Raw genomic sequence first — 19,885 nt, 5'->3', positions numbered from 1 at the left:
AAGCCTGAAAAGTTTGCCCTCCTGAGACTAAGTCAGACTCGAGAACCAAGTTCACGGCTGGGATTGCAAGACGAAAAGAGGACAAGGATTACCGGGTGTATATCCCGGTCAGGGTAAGCTCATCCTAGTGGGCGCCCTACACCTAGGAAAGCCTAGATGTTTCCCCCGGACCCCCAGTAAGTGTATTTGTAACCATTTCTTGTGTAATTCTTCTTGTTGTATGTGGGTTTACCTAAATATAATACACTTTGTTTTTACTATAATGTTTTGCCTAATGTATGATCCTGGTAATATATAAATGGTGTTAAAAGTTCCTGGTCTCCCATGATAAGGGCGCCCGGAACAAGGTTCCGATCAGGATTAGCACTTGTTGTCTGTGGTACCTGCGGCTGCTCCGGCACCCGGTATCGCCAACTGTATAAATGGTCTCTCCGGTCCCACGCCGTCACAGTCAGTGATGGCGTCCACCTGTAAGTGGTGTGGACTCTGGCTGGAGGGTCCCACTCTGAAGAGAGTCTCTTATCTTGCGGTGGCGTTCTGGTCCAAGACCACTGGCCGCAAGTATTACACGGCGTCACTGTGTCGCTGACATTATAGACTCTAATTGGGGCAGTGTCCCTATCGGTCCGAAGCAGCCACAATATATTTAGGGTCTCAGGGCCTACCTTGGGCCCAAGGCCGCCAACGGGGTTGGGGGTGGGGTGGTCTGCCGGCGCTGGTGACCTGGGCCCACTGGCGGGGGATACCCGGCTAACTGGCCAGCGCTGCACATTTCCCCGACCTCTGGGCAGGACCTGCTGCTGGTCGCAGTTGGGCCCCGACTCTCAGCTGCCTTTAAGCCTCTTCTTATCTCTGTCCCACGCCATGAAGATTTCACTGCAGGCGTGCGATGGGGTTCTCTGACATAAGCGCGCGGCACGCCGGAAGCTGGGCCAAGCTCACTTCCAGCGTGCTGATGTCAGAGAGCCCTGTTGCGCAACGGCAGTGGAAGAACGGTGGCGTGGGGCAGGGAATGGAAGAGGCATATAGGCAGCTTAGAGCCAGGGCCCGGCCGCAACCAGCAGCAGGGCCTGGCCCGAGGTCATGGGAAATCTGCACTGCCAGCCGGGCCCCCCCAGCAAGCGGACACCCGCAGACACCGGGTCTGGCCTGACCCATGGTAAGTCTGTATTTTTAAATGTATAGGGGGGGGGGTGTTTATATGTATTGGTGAGCTTGCTATATGTATTGGGGGGCTTGGGGATATTTTTTATATGGATTGGGGAGGGTTGTTTTTTGTATGCATTTGGGGGGTGGGGGAGGTTGAATATATTTGGGGGTTCGGGATGAGGGGGGGAATGACTGACCGTGCGGTAATTGTTGGAGGGAGAGGAGAGAAGGTGCGAGTGAGTAAAAGAAGGAGTAAGAGTGAGACACAGGGGAGAGAAAAACATGCAAGGTGGGAGAGTGAGAGGGGGCTAGATGGAAGGGAGAGAAATACATGGGAAGGGGGGGGGGGAAGAGAGGGGGCTTGTGAGGTGTAAAATTCAGGGGGACTCACAGTACTGACGACACGGGGGGGGGGGCCTGCTTAAAATATTTTACCTGGGCCTCACAATTTCTGTTTGCGGCCCTGCTTGGGCCTAAGGGGCAAACAAAGCCTAGTCCAGGGAAACACAGCTCTCTGGACACTACCTCTCTGCTTCTGCTCCCTCTTCCGATTGGCGTGGTCCCTGCAGTGCACCAAATGTATCTTTCACAGTCCTCTGGGATACTGCAGCCTTATTGGCTGTATTTCCCCATCTGAATAGCAGCCCTTGGGGATTCTGGTGTTTGTAGTTCCCATGCGGAGCTAAACTGCAATGACCACCGCTCTGTCTAAGCTACTGCACATGCACGAAGCTCAGGGTAGTGATTGGAATATTATTACATAACCCCCAAACTTCAATGATTGTGTTAATTATATTGGCTGCCTATACTCATCAGTAATTAGCTGCATTACTGAGACTGAATAAGAAATATAAGGACTCATATTTGATCGCCCACGTACATCTTATATGATAACCTTCTATACTTTTGTCATCTGTTTAGTGTTCTAGTTATGTGCCTATCTAGCCCCAATTTTTTTTTATATTATTAACCATCATAAGGTATTTTAATTATTCAACTGGATCCTAGTCAATAAATTAGGGGCATTAATGTTATTTGTTTGGTTTACAATAGGCCTGTCCCTGAACTAGTCCTGTTACATCTGCCATATTATATTATTGGTACACATGCGAGGGCACCATTATGGGTACTTCTTTAGTGACATTACCTAAACTCTTTGTGTTGCTGTCTTTCTATACAATCATTATACTTTTTTCTAACACATCCAAATCAATTAGTTTAAGCCTTTTTGATTTTGCAGGTTTGAGGGAAATCTTTCAACAGTTGGTTGAATGCAATTCATTTTTTAATTGTTCTGACAAATGTTGCTCTGGCTTGCCAGTCTTTATATTTTTATGTAATCTCTAAATATCATTAATCTATATCACTAGAATGCAGTTTAATGCCTTGCTAATTTGTATCCGATTTTAAAACAGGTTTTAGAATTTACAATGCAAGTAATGAAGATACCGTTTGTAACACAACAGCGCCACCGTGTGGCATATAGTTTCAAGAGGTCTTTTATTCTAATGAATAACCGCAACTTCTATATTGAAGTGTCTTCATGGTATGAAATACAGATTTCCCCCTCAAGTTACAAATCTATAGCAGTGACTACACGTCTAACTGAACCCAAACCTCTTATTACAGGGAAAGCCAATATCAGTTTCCAAATGATTACTTCTATTCCTTTGTGTATCAACTGCAGTGTTATATCAAATCATTGGTGCTTCTCTCAACAGCACTGACACCTTCACACACATGCACTTTAACTATTAAACATTTAAAATATAAAGTGAGCTAACATTAGCAAAACAGCATTAACAATTAAAACCAACTTATAATATTGAGATATATTTCTATCTCCCTGCAGCAAATATGAAATAATGTAACGCTTTTTTGATATTGTGGGTGGCTCTGAAAAGAGCCTTTGTGTTGGGTATCTGGGGGTCTCTGCTCCTGGTCTCGGGGTGAAGCTCACTTGCTGCTCTTGGCCGGTTTATGGCTCTCGGTTTTCTTGGGCAGCAGCACGGCCTGGATGTTGGGCAGGACACCCCCCTGGGCGATGGTAACCCCTCCGAGCAGCCTGTTCAGCTCCTCATCGTTCCGCACAGCGAGCTGCAGGTGCCGGGGGATGATGCGGGACTTCTTATTGTCCCGGGCGGCGTTACCGGCCAACTCCAGGATCTCAGCGGTCAGGTATTCCAGCACTGCGGCCAAATAGACCGGGGCTCCGGCACCCACACGCTGAGCATAATTCCCCTTCCGGAGTAGTCTGTGCACGCGGCCGACTGGAAACTGCAGCCCGGCCCGAGATGAGCGAGTCTTGCCCTTAGCGCGAGTTTTCCCGCCGTGTTTGCCTCTTCCAGACATCGTGTATCTGTCACAGTGCAGCGGTGACAGCGAGAGAAATAACAAACCCCGCCCCCTGTACCCTTATTTATACACTTATACAGCAGCAGCACTCCCCTGTGATTGGTCAGTTTTGAAATAAGCCAATCAGTTCCAGAATCCTGTATCCACCAATCATCGTAGTTGCAATACATCTGATGATGTCATAAAATGTCACATAACAAAATCAGCCAGTAGAAGAACAGAAGACTTGGGCTGCTCCTTTGCATACGATGCCTATAAATAGAGCTGCTGGGGGAGGAGTTGGACATAGATTGATACATTAGAGATAGGAGTCTGACTGAGTCTTTTGAAATGACCGGAGAGGCTGATGACTCCTCGAGTGGGTCACTTCCCATCACAGCGCCCGCCGCCGACACCACTTTCCAGAGTTTCAGTCGGGGATGTATTGACTGGCCCGTTTGGAGAGCCGCCGCTGCTGCCACGTGTGGGAGAGCTGCTGCTGCCACGTGGGTCATTGCCCATCGCTTTGCTTTATAGCTTTATTGCACTGTATGCTGAGTTCTGTGTGCAGTACTGAGCCCAGAGCTGCGACTTGCTGTGACCCCCGGCCTTGCCCCCCCCCCCTGCCTAGTGCTGTGCCCCCCCCTGTTTAGTGCAGTGCCCCACCCCCTGTGCTCTGTGCCCCCCCGTGCTCTGTGCCCCCCCAGTGCTCAGTGCCCCCCCCTGTGCGCTGTGCTGCGCCCCCCTGTGCTCTGTGTTGTGCCCCCCCGCGCTCTGTGCTGTGCCCCCCTGTGCTCTGTGCTGTGCCCCCCTGTGCTCTGTGCTCCCCCCTGTGCTCTCTGCTCCCCCCTGCGCTCTGTGCTGTGCCCCCCCCTGCGCTCTGTGCTGTGCCCCCCCTGCGCTCTGTGCTGTGCCCCCCCTGCGCTCTGTGCTGTGCCCCCCCTGCGCTCTGTGCTGTGCCCCCCCCTGCGCTCTGTGCTGTGCCCCCCCTGCGCTCTGTGCTGTGCCCCCCCTGAACTTGGTGCCGTGCCCCCCCCTGCGCCGTGTGCTCTTGCTCCCTGCGTTGCGTGCTTTGGGCCGTGTGCTCACCGCCGTGCGTGTGTGTGGCTCTGATTTGGGCCGTGTGCCCGCCGCCGTGCGGGTGCGTGGCTCTGATTTGGGCTGTGTGCTCGCCGCCGTGCGGGTGCGTGGCTCTGACTTGTGCCGTGTGCTCGCCGCCGTGTGCGTGGCTCTGATTTGTGCAGAGTGCTCGCCGCCGTGCGTGTGGCTCTGATTTGTGCCGTGTGCCCGCCGCCGTGCGGGTGCGTGGCTCTGGTCTGCGCCTTATTATGGCAGAGGCAAATGTGCCACCTATGGAGACTGCAATACATGATGCTGCAGAAGACATGGACTACACTTTAGTGAAGAAGAGAGGGCGAGCAAACTCTGATAGCTCCAATGGTTCTTCCCCTCCATCGGTAGCAAAGACAAAGATGCAGAAGCACAAGGAAGACCAAGGCATCAAAACATCAAACCGCTTCGAGCCACTTGCTAATGCCGATGACTGCTCAGGGCCCAGGTGCAACGATGAAGAGACTGCACTCCCACCCAAAAAGATTCGCATACCACCGGTAATGGTTAGGAATATGAAGACCCACAAGGACCTTGTCGACATCCTCACCGAGCACTGCACTTCCCCGTTTGTAGTTAAACCACGGGCGAACCACGCAAAGATCACTACCACAACTGTGGACGACTACCGGAGCTTAACGGACTGCTTTGCAAAGCAGGGCATAGAATACTACACCTTCCCACTGACGCGCCTAAAGCCCCAGAAATTTGTAATTCGCGGCTTACCAGCAAACGCCTCCGTGGGGGAGATTTCCCACGACCTCGCGGAACATGGACTTCCAGTCAAGAGCGTAGCCCAATTGACATCCCCGGTGGACAAGACCAAGAAGTTCCCTTTGTTTATTGTCACACTGGCAGAAACCCCGGAGAGCCAGCCTGCAGATCTTACCAAGATTACCAAGCTCTGTAGCTGTGTGGTAACCACAGAAGCGCCAAAGGGCAGAAAAGGCCCAACCATGTGTTTCAACTGCCAACGGCTCGGGCATACCTCTGCATTCTGCCACCAGAAGCCACGCTGTGTGTGTTGTGGAGAGAACCACAACTCCAAGGAATGCCCACGAGATAGGAAGAAGGAGCCGGCGACATGTGCAAACTGCAAAGGCCCACACCCGGCAAGCTACCGTGGTTGCCCGTACCTCACAAAAGCAAAGCAAGAGGCACGGGAAAAGCGGACACCTCACCTGATGGAGCAGGCACCAAGGAAGACACCCACTACTCAATACCAGCTTCCCCGCCTGGCGCCGGAGAGACAGAGGACCACAGAACACCTGATCCCAGACCAAGGCACGGCATCCACCCAGAGGATGCAAAACCCAGACGGACAGACCTACGCGGAAACTCTCAGGACACCATTCACCAACCCCGTTGAGGCGGCCAACCCGGACCCCGCAGGCGGAACCGCAAGCCCAACAAACTGGCTAGAGATCATCCTTAAAATAGCGAGCGCTATTGCGAGAATGGATATTCACCCCATTGTGACAATGATAGCGAATCTCATCCCGGCCCTTCTCAGGAGCACAGAAACTAACCACCATGGCAGCAACATCTAAACGCAGTTCTGTCATCGTGATGTGGAATGCAAATGGTATCAGCAAGAAGACAGATGAACTCCTTCACCTGATGGAATCGAGGAATGTATGCGCAGCTCTGCTCTCGGAGACCCACCTTCAAGGAAACCAAAAACTAAGCCTGGCGAACCACAGGGTATACCGTACCGACCGGGCAACAGGAGCCAGAGGTGGTGGGACGGCTGTGATTGTTAACACACGGGTCAGCCATAATGAGATTGCACTACCACCCCTCCGGAGTATTGAAGCCACTGGAGTACAGGTAAAGACTGCAACAGGACCACTGCGACTAATTGCCACCTACTGCCCCCCTAAGGTGAAGCTACATTTGGGAGACTTGGAAGCTCTGCTGGACTCCACTGTCCCAACCATCATCGGGGGAGACCTAAATGCCAAACATCGGTGCTGGAACTCAAGGACAGCAAACTCCAGAGGACAAGCTCTTCTTGCTTACTCAAAGGAGAGTGACTTTGTAGTGGCTGGCCCTACAGAACCCACCCACTACCCAGGCACTGCAAGCCACACACCGGATGTCCTGGACATTGTCTTACTGAAGAACGTGAAACATTCTGTCCAGTTGGAAACCCTGGCGGAACTGACCTCAGACCACAACCCAGTTACCATTACTGTTGGCGACGAGATGGAAACCCACCAGCAAACACCCAGGTACAACTTCACCAGGGCGAACTGGAGCCTGTACAAAGAAGAGTTGAGCAACATCACAAACCCCCGCCCCTTGGACACCAACGGAGACATTGATGATGCTGTTAACACCTTTACTACCGCAGTCCAACATGCAATAGAGCACAGCGTCCCAAAACAGATGCCCAAACGCTGCTCCATCTACGACCTACCGAGCGGGATCAAGCAAGCGATTGCTGAGAAAAACAGGGCTCGACGCCAGTGGCAGAAGTTCCGCACACCTGACCTTCTGGTAAAGTACAACTCACTTGCCAGACTACTGCGACAGCAAATCAGCCAACACCGGGGGGAGAGGTGGGAGGCCGCAGCAGCCAAGCTGAAGGAATCCGACAACTCTGTTTGGAGAATGACCCGACGCCTGACCGGGAAGAAGGAGCCTAATCCACCTATCCAGGGCCAGACCCACCTGGCATGTAGCAACAAGGACATGGCAGAGGTTCTCGCTGACACACTGGAGACAACTTTTAGGCCTAACCAAGCCAGCAAAATAGCACGGGAAGTTGAGCAAGGAGTTAACAGGCATCTTACCGAGCACCTACCAGAGACCGAAGCGGAAACCCTTGAAGGATGCACCAGGACTGAGATAACGCAACTTGCAGAAAAGCTGGCAAATGGCAAAGCACCAGGAAGTGACGGAATTACCAACCTGGCCATCAAGAAGCTTCCGCCGGCAGCCATGGAATGCCTCACAGAAATCTTCAATGCATGCATGCGGCTCCAGCACTTTCCTCAATCCTGGAAGGAAGCCAAGGTCATTGTATTTCCAAAGCCTGGAAAACCACGGAGGGATCCTGCAAACTACCGTCCGATAAGCCTGCTCTCTGGACTGTCGAAACTCCTGGAGAAAGTTATTCTTACGCGCCTCCGCCACTTTGCCTCTGGTAAAAACATTCTACTAAAGGAGCAATTTGGATTCCGGAAGGACCACTCAACCAACCATCAGCTGCTGCGAGTCGTTGACATAATAAGCCATGGGTTCAACATCCACAAATCAACTGGAGTTGTCTTCTTGGACGTGGCCAAAGCGTTTGACAGAGTTTGGCATGAAGGACTACTGCACAAAATGATCAACCTGAAATTCCCAAACTACCTGATTAAGCTGACTGCAAGCTACTTGCGGGAGCGCACATTCCACGTGGCTGTGCGGGAAGAGCTCTCAACAACACGCCCCATCCGCGCTGGCGTGCCACAGGGATCAGTCCTGGGACCTTTCCTTTTCAACCTCTTCATGAATGACATCCCCACAGACCTCCACAAGACTCAACTGGCACTCTACGCAGACGATGTGGCAGTCATCTCCCAGTCCTTCAGAGAGAAAGAAGTAGCTAAGAACATCCAGAAAGCACTAGACATGCTATCAACATGGTACAGCGACTGGCAAGTAGGACTGAACTCCAGCAAGACTACAGCTACACTGTTTACCAAAAAGAGGATCAAGGCACACCCGCCAATCACCCTCAACGGAGAGGCTGTCAAATGGGAGCCAAACAGCTCTTACCTAGGTGTAATCCTAGATAGCAAACTAAGCTGGAGAAACCACATTGAGAAGATTCAACAGAAGGCAACAACCAAGCTGGCAGCACTGTACCCTCTGCTGAAGACAAGGACCATGCCCATCAAGAGCAAAGTCAATGTGATCAAGGCGATCATTAGACCCACAATGACATACGCCTCCCCGGTGTGGAGTGGTTGCCACCAACATCAAAGATCATCTCTCCAAAAATTACAGAACAAGGCGCTGCGGATTGCGTCCAACGCTCCACTTCCTACAAGAATAGCAGACCTTCATAGGGAACTGGGTATCGAGATGTTAGATGAACATCTAAAGAAGCTCAACAAGAAATTCTACAAGGAACTGGACCAGAACTCAAACCCGCTGATCAAGAAGCTTGCTGCGATCTCTGCAAACCCATTTGACCGCTACCCACGACCCATCACAGCGCTGAACCTGTGAAACCAACTCAACTGTGGCAAGTAACACAGATCAAGAAGCTTCCTAAAGAGTGCGACAATACACTCAACAAGAGAACTTGGAGTAATGAGGCTCAAGCCTCGGTATCCAATATCACCACTGACAGATTTAATCTGTCAGTCAGAACAGAACGGTCAGTGATTTTGTAGTCAGTCGGTAGTCATTCATTCATTGAACTGACCGGAGAGGCTGATGACTCCTCGAGTGGGTCACTTCCCATCACAGCGCCCGCCGCCGACACCACTTTCCGGAGTTTCAGTCGGGGATGTATTGACTGGCCCGTTTGGAGAGCCGCCGCTGCTGCCACGTGGGGGAGAGCCGCCGCTGCCACATGGTTCATTGCCCATCGCTTTGCTTTATAGCTTTATTGCACTGTATACTGAGTTCTGTGTGCATTACTGAGCCCAGAGCTGCGACTTGCTGTGACCCCCGGCCTTGCCCCCCCCCCTGCCTAGTGCTGTGCCCCCCCCCTGTTTAGTGCAGTGCCCCCCCCTGTGCTCTGTGCCCCCCCCGTGCTCTGTGCCCCCCCCAGTGCTCAGTGCCCCCCCCTGTGCGCTGTGCTGCGCCCCCCTGTGCTCTGTGCTGTGCCCCCCTGCGCTCTCTGCTGTGCCCCCCTGCGCTCTGTGCTGTGCTCCCCCCTGTGCTCTGTGCTCCCCCCTGTGCTCTGTGCTCCCCCCTGTGCTCTGTGCTCCCCCCTGCGCTCTGTGCTGTGCCCCCCCTGCGCTCTGTGCTGTGCCCCCCCTGCGCTCTGTGCTGTGCCCCCCCTGCGCTCTGTGCTGTGCCCCCCCCTGCGCTCTGTGCTGTGCCCCCCCCTGCGCCGTGTGCTTTTGCTCCCTGCGTTGCGTGCTTTGGGCCGTGTGCTCACCGCCGTGCGTGTGTGTGGCTCTGATTTGGGCCGTGTGCCCGCTGCCGTGCGGGTGCGTGGCTCTGATTTGGGCCGTGTGCCCGCCGCCGTGCGGGTGCGTGGCTCTGATTTGGGCTGTGTGCTCGCCGCCGTGTGTGTGTGTGGCTCTGACTTGTGCCGTGTGCTCGCCGCCGTGCGTGTGGCTCTGATTTGTGCCGTGTGCCCGCCGCCGTACGTGTGGCTCTGATTTGTGCCGTGTGCCCGCCGCCGTGCGGGTGCGTGGCTCTGGTCTGCGCCTTATTATGGCAGAGGCAAATGTGCCACCTATAGAGACTGCAATACATGATGCTGCAGAAGACATGGACTACACTTTAGTGAAGAAGAGAGGGCGAGCAAACTCTGATAGCTCCAATGGTTCTTCCCCTCCATCGGTAGCAAAGACAAAGATGCAGAAGCACAAGGAAGACCAAGGCATCAAAACATCAAACCGCTTCGAGCCACTTGCTGGTGCCGATGACTGCTCAGGGCCCAGGTGCAACGATGAAGAGACTGCACTCCCACCCAAAAAGATTCGCATACCACCGGTAATGGTCAGGAATATGAAGACCCACAAGGACCTTGTCGACATCCTCACCGAACACTGCACTTCCCCGTTTGTAGTTAAACCACGGGCGAACCACGCAAAGATCACTACCACAACTGTGGACGACTACCGGAGCTTGACGGACTGCTTTGCAAAGCAGGGCATAGAATACTACACCTTCCCACTGACGCGCCTAAAGCCCCAGAAATTTGTAATTCGCGGCTTACCAGCAAACGCCTCCGTGGGGGAGATTTCCCACGACCTCGCGGAACATGGACTACCAGTCAAGAGCGTAGCCCAGTTGACATCCCCGGTGGACAAGACCAAGAAGTTCCCTTTGTTTATTGTCACACTGGCAGAAACCCCGGAGAGCCAGCCTGCAGATCTTACCAAGATTACCAAGCTTTGTAGCTGTGTGGTAACCACAGAAGCGCCAAAGGGCAGAAAAGGCCCAACCATGTGTTTCAACTGCCAACGGCTCGGGCATACCTCTGCATTCTGCCACCAGAAGCCACGCTGTGTGTGTTGTGGAGAGAACCACAACTCCAAGGAATGCCCACGAGATAGGAAGAAGGAGCCGGCGACATGTGCAAACTGCAAAGGCCCACACCCGGCAAGCTACCGTGGTTGCCCGTACCTCACAAAAGCAAAGCAAGAGGAACGGGAAAAGCGGACACCCCACCTGATGGAGCAGGCACCAAGGAAGACACCCACTACTCAATACCAGCTTCCCCGCCTGGCGCCGGAGAGACAGAGGACCACAGAACACCTGATCCCAGACCAAGGCACGGCATCCACCCAGAGGATGCAAAACCCAGACGGACAGACCTACGCGGAAACTCTCAGGACAGCATCCACCAACCCCGTTGAGGCGGCCAACCCGGACCCCGCAGGCGGAACCGCAAGCCCAACAAACTGGCTAGAGATCATCCTTAAAATAGCGAGCGCTATTGCGAGAATGGATATTCACCCCATTGTGACAATGATAGCGAATCTCATCCCGGCCCTTCTCAGGAGCACAGAAACTAACCACCATGGCAGCAACATCTAAACGCAGTTCTGTCATCGTGATGTGGAATGCAAATGGTATCAGCAAGAAGACAGATGAACTCCTTCACCTGATGGAATCAAGGAATGTATGCGCAGCTCTGCTCTCGGAGATCCACCTTCAAGGAAACCAAAAACTAAGCCTGGCGAACCACAGGGTATACCGTACCGACCGGGCAACAGGAGCCAGAGGTGGTGGGACGGCTGTGATTGTTAACACACGGGTCAGCCATAATGAGATTGCACTACCACCCCTCCGGAGTATTGAAGCCACTGGAGTACAGCTAAAGACTGCAACAGGACCACTGCGACTAATTGCCACCTACTGCCCCCCTAAGGTGAAGCTACATTTGGGAGACTTGGAAGCTCTGCTGGACTCCACTGTCCCAACCATCATCGGGGGAGACCTAAATGCCAAACACTGGTGCTGGAACTCAAGGACAGCAAACTCCAGAGGACAAGCTCTTCTTGCTTACTCAAAGGAGAGTGACTTTGTAGTGGCTGGCCCTACAGAACCCACCCACTACCCAGGCACTGCAAGCCACACACCGGATGTCCTGGACATTGTCTTACTGAAGAACGTGAAATATTCTGTCCAGTTGGAAACCCTGGCGGAACTGACCTCAGACCACAACCCAGTTACCATTACTGTTGGCGACGAGATGGAAACCCACCAGCAAACACCCAGGTACAACTTCACCAGGGCGAACTGGAGCCTGTACAAAGAAGAGTTGAGCAACATCACAAACCCCCGCCCCTTGGACACCAACGGAGACATTGATGATGCTGTTAACACCTTTACTACCGCAGTCCAACATGCAATAGAGCACAGCGTCCCGAAACAGATGCCCAAACGCTGCTCCATCTACGACCTACCGAGCGGGATCAAGCAAGCGATTGCTGAGAAAAACAGGGCCCGACGCCAATGGCAGAAGTTCCGCACACCTGACCTTCTGGTAAAGTACAACTCACTTGCCAGACTACTGCGACAGCAAATCAGCCAACACCGGGGGGAGAGGTGGGAGGCCGCAGCAGCCAAGCTGAAGGAATCCGACAACTCTGTTTGGAGAATGACCCGACGCCTGACCGGCAAGAAGGAGCCTAATCCACCGATCCAGGGCCAGACCCACCTGGCATGTAGCAACAAGGACAAGGCAGAGGTTCTCGCTGACACACTGGAGACAACTTTTAGGCCTAACCAAGCCAGCAAAATAGCACAGGAAGTTGAGCAAGGAGTTAACAGGCATCTTACCGAGCACCTACCAGAGACCGAAGCGGAAACCCTTGAAGGATGCACCAGGACTGAGATAATGCAACTTGCAGAAAAGCTGGCAAATGGCAAAGCACCAGGAAGTGACGGAATTACCAACCTGGCCATCAAGAAGCTTCCGCCGGCAGCCATGGAATGCCTTGCAGAAATCTTCAATGCATGCATGCGGCTCCAGCACTTTCCTCAATCCTGGAAGGAAGCCAAGGTCATTGTATTTCCAAAGCCTGGAAAACCACGGAGGGATCCTGCAAACTACCGTCCGATAAGCCTGCTCTCTGGACTGTCGAAACTCCTGGAGAAAGTTATTCTTACGCGCCTCCGCCACTTTGCCTCTGGTAAAAACATTCTACTAAAGGAGCAATTTGGATTCCGGAAGGACCACTCAACCAACCATCAGCTGCTGCGAGTCGTTGACATAATAAGCCATGGATTCAACATCCACAAATCAACTGGAGTTGTCTTCTTGGACGTGGCCAAAGCGTTTGACAGAGTTTGGCATGAAGGACTACTGCACAAAATGATCAACCTGAAATTCCCAAACTACCTGATTAAGCTGACTGCCAGCTACTTGCGGGAGCGCACATTCCACGTGGCTGTGCGGGAAGAGCTCTCAACAACACGCCCCATCCGCGCTGGCGTGCCACAGGGATCAGTCCTGGGACCTTTCCTTTTCAACCTCTTCATGAATGACATCCCCACAGACCTCCACAAGACTCAACTGGCACTCTACGCAGACGATGTGGCAGTCATCTCCCAGTCCTTCAGAGAGAAAGAAGTAGCTAAGAACATCCAGAAAGCACTAGACATGCTATCAACATGGTACAGCGACTGGCAAGTAGGACTGAACTCCAGCAAGACTACAGCTACACTGTTTACCAAAAAGAGGATCAAGGCACACCCGCCAATCACCCTCAACGGAGAGGCTGTCAAATGGGAGCCAAACAGCTCTTACCTAGGTGTAATCCTAGATAGCAAACTAAGCTGGAGAAACCACATTGAGAAGATTCAACAGAAGGCAACAACCAAGCTGGCAGCACTGTACCCTCTGCTGAAGACAAGGACCATGCCCATCAAGAGCAAAGTCAATGTGATCAAGGCGATCATTAGACCCACAATGACATACGCCTCCCCGGTGTGGAGTGGTTGCCACCAACATCAAAGATCATCTCTCCAAAAATTACAGAACAAGGCGCTGCGGATTGCGTCCAACGCTCCACTTCCTACAAGAATAGCAGACCTTCATAGGGAACTGGGTATCGAGATGTTAGATGAACATCTAAAGAAGCTCAACAAGAAATTCTACAAGGAACTGGACCAGAACTCAAACCCGCTGATCAAGAAGCTTGCTGCGATCTCTGCAAACCCATTTGACCGCTACCCACGACCCATCACAGCGCTGAACCTGTGAAACCAACTCAACTGTGGCAAGTAACACAGATCAAGAAGCTTCCTAAAGAGTGCGACAATACACTCAACAAGAGAACTTGGAGTAATGAGGCTCAAGCCTCGGTATCCAATATCACCACTGACAGATTTAATCTGTCAGTCAGAACAGAACGGTCAGTGATTTTGTAGTCAGAGTTAGGTTAGGATCGGAGAGGATCACTGTCACAGCAAAGGATGGCCCGGACCAAGCAGACCGCCCGAAAATCCACCGGAGGAAAGGCTCCCCGTAAGCAGCTAGCGACCAAGGCTGCCAGAAAGAGCGCTCCGGCCACCGGCGGAGTGAAGAAGCCTCACCGCTACCGGCCCGGTACTGTGGCTCTCCGGGAGATCCGCCGCTACCAGAAGTCCACCGAGCTGCTCATCCGCAAGCTGCCCTTCCAGCGCCTGGTCCGGGAGATCGCCCAGGACTTCAAGACTGATCTACGCTTTCAGAGCTCGGCCGTCATGGCTCTGCAGGAGGCCAGCGAGGCTTATCTGGTGGGGCTCTTCGAGGACACCAACCTATGCGCTATCCACGCCAAGAGAGTCACCATCATGCCCAAGGACATCCAGCTGGCCCGCAGGATCAGAGGGGAGAGAGCTTAGGCTAACTGCACCCACTTCATTTACACCCAGAACAATAAAGGCTCTTTTCAGAGCCACCAAATTATCAATCAAATTGGCTAGTAGATCAATATTAACAGATACGTATAGTGATCTCCATATAGAGAATTAGAAAGGAGACGTATCCACATCCCTTTTAGGCGTGACAATATAGATAAAGGCATATTCGGTATTTGTGCATATAAGTTTAAGATGTCTTATATAAACATACAATCATTTTTGTACGCTATATATAGGCACACGTAACTAAAAAGAAACCTGGCTAGTCTGATTTCATATGTTGTACATAGAAAGTGTAGTAATTCTCCCTCCTACGTCACTTTCATGTGCCTCCGGAGATCACATTGAAGTTTTATGGGAACTTTTGTGCTTGATACTTGATAGGTTCCTGTCTGTTTGCTCATTGTTTAGCACCCACTGTACCCTAACTACATAATTATTATTGTTACCTCCACAATGTACTGATCTTTTAATGTAAAGCAATAGGGGAGCCCCTGCTTCTGCCACTGACAAGTAAATGGTGAACGGTGCTTTGGGTATATGCACAGAAGAGAACCCAAATATAGCACTCAATTTCACACTCTGGTGATGAATGAATGGTTACAAACATAACTTTATTAACTGCAACAAGTATGTAAAATATTGGGTATTAAAAACAACGACCTGAAGGTGTTCTGACCTTCAATACTGGAACCGTATAGGTTCCGGGTCTAAAGTAGTAGTGTGTTCTATGAGATTCAAGTAACACACTAAACAACAGTCCTTATAGGGATCTGAGGTAAGGAACAAATCTTACAGGGTGTGCTCTTAGGTAAGTACTGATAGCTGCAAATCACTAATGGCAAACACTGGCCTAGTGTGAATACCTGTTTACACTAATGAGGCGAGGTCTCTTTTCACCACATTATAGTAGTATCCTCACTTGCTGATTTGGATATCTATCTATATAGTGCGCTGTGCCAATGAGGCAGACCAGGCTAGGGTCTGGGTTGATACAGCAACTACACTGATTGTAGCTCTACTGTAGTCTGTTACAGTGACCACATGACTGATTCCTTGGGGACAGTAGTTGATTTATCCACTAGTCCACCACTGCTTGTTACACACTGAGGTTTACTCGCAGTCATATTTACTGATCCAGAACACTGAACAGTGTTCAGACCTTAGGATCCTAGCGTTTAATACTCGTATTAAAAAAAACCATCATTTTAATTTTGGTTATTAAAGAGTTGATTTTGTATCTATTTCATTTCACATCCAGTTGGTGTCAGAGCCCATACTAGGTTTATTTTCTTTGCCTGTTCTCCGGTGTAAAAGAAACCATTGCATGTGATAAGATGGAGACACATTCTAAGTTAGACATTATGTGCAGAGCTCTCTTTGTGGGGTTGTGGTGGCTCTTAAAAGAGCCTTTGTGTTTGTAAGAGGCTGAAGTTCTCGGTCTCACTTCTTAGAAGCTGCTGCCCTCTTGGGCTTTGCTGCCTTGGCCTTAGCTGGACTCTTAGCAGCTTTGGGCTTTGCAACCTTTTTAGCCGCCGGGCTCTTCACAGCCTTCTTGGGCTTGGCAACTTTAGACTTCTTCGGACTTTTTGCTGCCTTCTTGGCGGCCGCAGGTTTCTTCACCTTTTTCGGGCTTTTCTTCACTCCCGCAGGAGCCTTTTTGGGCTTCTTGGGGGACTTGGCGGGTTGTTTCCTTGCCGCTGGCTTCTTGGCGGGTTGTTTCCTTGCCGCTGGCTTCTTGGGTTTCCCCGCCTCCTGTTTCCTGGCCGCCTTCTCCTTGCTCTCCAGCTGCTTCTTATTCAGCTTGAACGATCCGGAGGCTCCGCTCCCTTTCAGCTGGATCAGGGTTTCCTTGCTCACCAAGCCCTTAAGAGCCAGCTTCAGGCGGCTGTTATTCTTCTCCACATCGTAGCCTCCTGCAGCCAGAGCCTTCTTCAGAGCGGACAGGGAGACCCCGCTGCGCTCTTTAGAGGCGGACACAGCTCTCACTAGAAGATCGGACACGCTGGGACCGGACTTTGCTGGGCGGCTTTTCGAGGCTCCCGCCGCTTTCTTCGGCTGCTTCTTCTTGGCGGCGCTTTCAGCTGGAGGAGGAGGGGCAGGAGCGGTCTCGGCCATTTCAGCTGCAGCAGGTAAAATCCCGGAACACAGTGACAGAAAGTTATACTGGGGCGGGGAGCTGCCGGGAGTTATATACACAGCCTGCTGCTCTGTGATTGGTTAGTGGTCGGAGTGAGCTTCTCTCTCATTGGTTATAATCAATGTGCCCCGCCCCTGTCTCATCCTCCTGGATCACAAACACTGCTCTGACTTTGTGTTTCTGAGGCTGCAAGAAAAGGGCATTTTATCCTCTAATTATTACTACAATTCCCCTTCTTGCATTTCATTTATAAGGAATTATATTCTCTTCACTGTAGTATCATTTTGTTGTTGGAAAAGTACAAACACAATTAGGAATAATGGGTGAAAGTTCCGCTCTGTATCATGGGATTTGCCAGATTGTCTTCATATCTGTCTATTTCTGTCACTTTTACTTTGCTCAGACTACATGTGCCACCTCCATCCTCATACAGTGACACAAAGAACATATTATTGTACAGTATCAGTTTCAAATAAAGTGCATACCAATATATAAAGATGGTCTGGGGATTCACTATATATGTATAAGTAGCACAAAAGTCTGCATTGCTGTCATGTTGTTCCATTACCCCCGTACTGAGCTCTGTATTATTTAATTGTCAGATATGAATATTTGTTATTGAATGGGAGATTCAAAAACCCTGTATTACACCTGTTCTGCAAATTATTAGTTTAGAATTCTATGTATGTAACATGTTTTCTAAGAAGAAAAAAATTCATAGTAACCTACACATGAATTACTGTAAATATTTTAATAATGTAACAATAAAACAACTATTTTTTTTAAGCTTTGTAACAGAATTGTGATGTGTTATAAAGTTGTATTTCAGTTATCAAATAATATATATATTAATGGATGAATAGGTCATTAGTCACCCTGTGGGTTGTTATGTAACCATGTACTGTAATGTTCCTATTAGCACTCTTTATAGGAACTGCAATGTTTTGTGACCATAATCGTTAACCAAATTGTGTGAAGTGAACTTTCCTCTTAACAGGAGATTGCTATCCTGCCCATGATATGTTTTTAATTCCTGCACAACACATCCAGCAATTTGCTGCCACATTACTGCAGGTTGTGTAGACCTTTCTCTTCATATGCATAGCAATGTGCTGCTACCTACTTCAAGATGTGCAAGACCCTTTCACACACTTATAAATTGATACACCTTCCATGTTTGTTAGATTATACATATGAATAATTGTTTTAGTAAACACTCTGGAAGCCACTGCCTGGGTCACAGTAACCTTTGTATTTTTCTGGTTTGTTCTCTTTGGTTATAATTGTATGTTTTTTTATACAAAACCTGTGTAGCACTTTCTCCCTCTCCGGTTTTACGACGGTGGCGCCAATGATGAGAGGCTGCGGTCGTTTTTCTGTCCCTCACTGACAAGATCAGGTTGTATAGCTTCATTCTCCTGGCTAAGTTGTGCTGTGCCGTCATCCAATACTGAGCACTAGTGATCGCGATGTTGCCTTTATGCGTGAATATGAGGAGATCATTTGTAGGATTCACTCTGCTCAGGCTAGATTAACAGCTGTTCCAGACAGTCACGCTGCAACATCTACCTATATGTGCTAAGTATTGATACTCAATCTGTGATAAATATTGACATGGGAATTTTTGAATGCTATGTAACCATTCTGTGTGCTATATTGCTTGGAATACTGAAGTGTGCAATTCAGATCTATTACCACTTGGTGATATTATACAGAAGGAGTTAATTGCAGAAACTATTCTGCTCTGGTGATTCATACAGCCGTCTCAGCTGGTCAGGTTGTCAGGCTAGTTAACATTTGCTGGATATTAGCATGCATTAGAAGCTTTGTTTCATGCTCAATACAATGTTACTCAATTGTGTGTGATTGGGCTACTCATGTAACGTTTTGATTATTGAAGTTTGTTATTTAGACTTTAGGACACATGATGCTATTTTGTATCTATGCTATGCAGACTATATTTAGTCTTGTGGTCGTTTTTCTACACTCCACACTTATTAATATTGTGACGAAGAGCATATTTATGTCCTTACTGGCACTATATATAAGCAGGTGGTTGCAATAATATACTATGGGCTAGCCATTTATACATAGAGAGATACAGCTGCAGTTTATTGTATTATCGTGACCTATTACACCTCTAAATATTAAAGCATGTATGCAAATGTAGATGGTTAATTCACCATCTGTTCATTTATAACAGGATATTTTAGTTCTGATGTCTGACTTATGGTTATTATGCTATTGCACCTTTCTATATAAGCTATAAGTGGAATACAAGATTAAAGACTTAGACCTCTATGGACATAAAACATCTATGAGGAGTTATATGATGTGAAGATACTACATCAAATTAGAGGTCTAGATTATACATGGATATCTATTTTTTATTAATACAAATATTCCACATATTAGTGTATTATTGTGGACAGAAACTACACAATTAATCCATGGTATTTGGATACATACACATGTTACTTGATATATGCAGCCTCTCATTGGGGAATTTTACTGCACTGTAAATAAAATCACGAATCGTCGACGTCAAATGTTTAATAAAACTGTATTTTTTTTCCAAGTATTAGTGCTACATAAGAGGATATTTATATCATAACTTTGTTCTCTTAATCTGGATATTAGAATCTGTAGGATCATTTGAGATCTTTATATCCAAATAGTTACTTTGAGTGCAAGTGGTAGGGACACTTATGTGGGGGTCTTTCTCTTCTCCATCAAAAGTTTGAATATTTCGAAGGAGACAGCAAGGAAACAGCTACAGGACTTTAAGCAGAAATGTTTCTAAGTCCCACTTTTAGTAACATTTCCAGCGGACAGCGTCTGAAGTCTGGAACCAGATATTTTCTAAGTGAGACTTTCAGCACCATTTGGAGTGGAAAGTGTGGGAGCTGCTGGAGGCTCATGCCGATGTGAGCTCCAGGACTTTCCAGGACTTTTCGGGCTAAGTCCTGGTCAACCAACGTACTATTTAAAGACTTTGTTTCAATCAGGAAAGTTAGTTTTCAACCCCAAACCCCCAATAAGTGTATTTTCTTCTGTCTATGGCAATCCATGGTGTGTTTGCCTATCTCTACGGAATATATAAACATTTATTTTTAT

General features: G+C 49.5%; 3 protein-coding genes across 3 annotated transcripts; 1 reads left to right on the top strand and 2 right to left on the bottom strand.

Annotated features, from left to right (window-relative positions):
• Positions 1 to 3,105: 3,105 nt before the first annotated feature.
• On the bottom strand, positions 3,106 to 3,501 carry LOC142469222 (histone H2A type 1-like). The gene has a single exon (XM_075576180.1). It carries the CDS (start codon positions 3,499 to 3,501, stop codon positions 3,106 to 3,108), a length of 396 nt encoding a protein of 131 aa, XP_075432295.1.
• Positions 3,502 to 14,053: 10,552 nt separating this feature from the next.
• Positions 14,054 to 14,637, top strand: LOC142469290 (histone H3). Its single transcript, XM_075576221.1, has one exon. The coding sequence runs from the start codon at positions 14,200 to 14,202 to the stop codon at positions 14,608 to 14,610; it is 411 nt and encodes a 136-aa protein (XP_075432336.1). The 5' UTR covers positions 14,054 to 14,199; the 3' UTR covers positions 14,611 to 14,637.
• Positions 14,638 to 16,010: 1,373 nt separating this feature from the next.
• LOC142469288 (histone H1-like) lies at positions 16,011 to 16,746 on the bottom strand. Its single transcript, XM_075576220.1, has one exon. The coding sequence runs from the start codon at positions 16,744 to 16,746 to the stop codon at positions 16,072 to 16,074; it is 675 nt and encodes a 224-aa protein (XP_075432335.1). The 3' UTR covers positions 16,011 to 16,071.
• Positions 16,747 to 19,885: the final 3,139 nt, after the last annotated feature.

The sequence above is a fragment of the Ascaphus truei genome, chromosome 18 (assembly GCF_040206685.1).
Source record: "Ascaphus truei isolate aAscTru1 chromosome 18, aAscTru1.hap1, whole genome shotgun sequence".
NCBI classification, from domain to species: Eukaryota; Metazoa; Chordata; class Amphibia; order Anura; family Ascaphidae; genus Ascaphus; species Ascaphus truei.
Note: the sequence above shows the minus strand (reverse complement) of the source record. Positions and strands in the feature narration are given on the sequence as shown.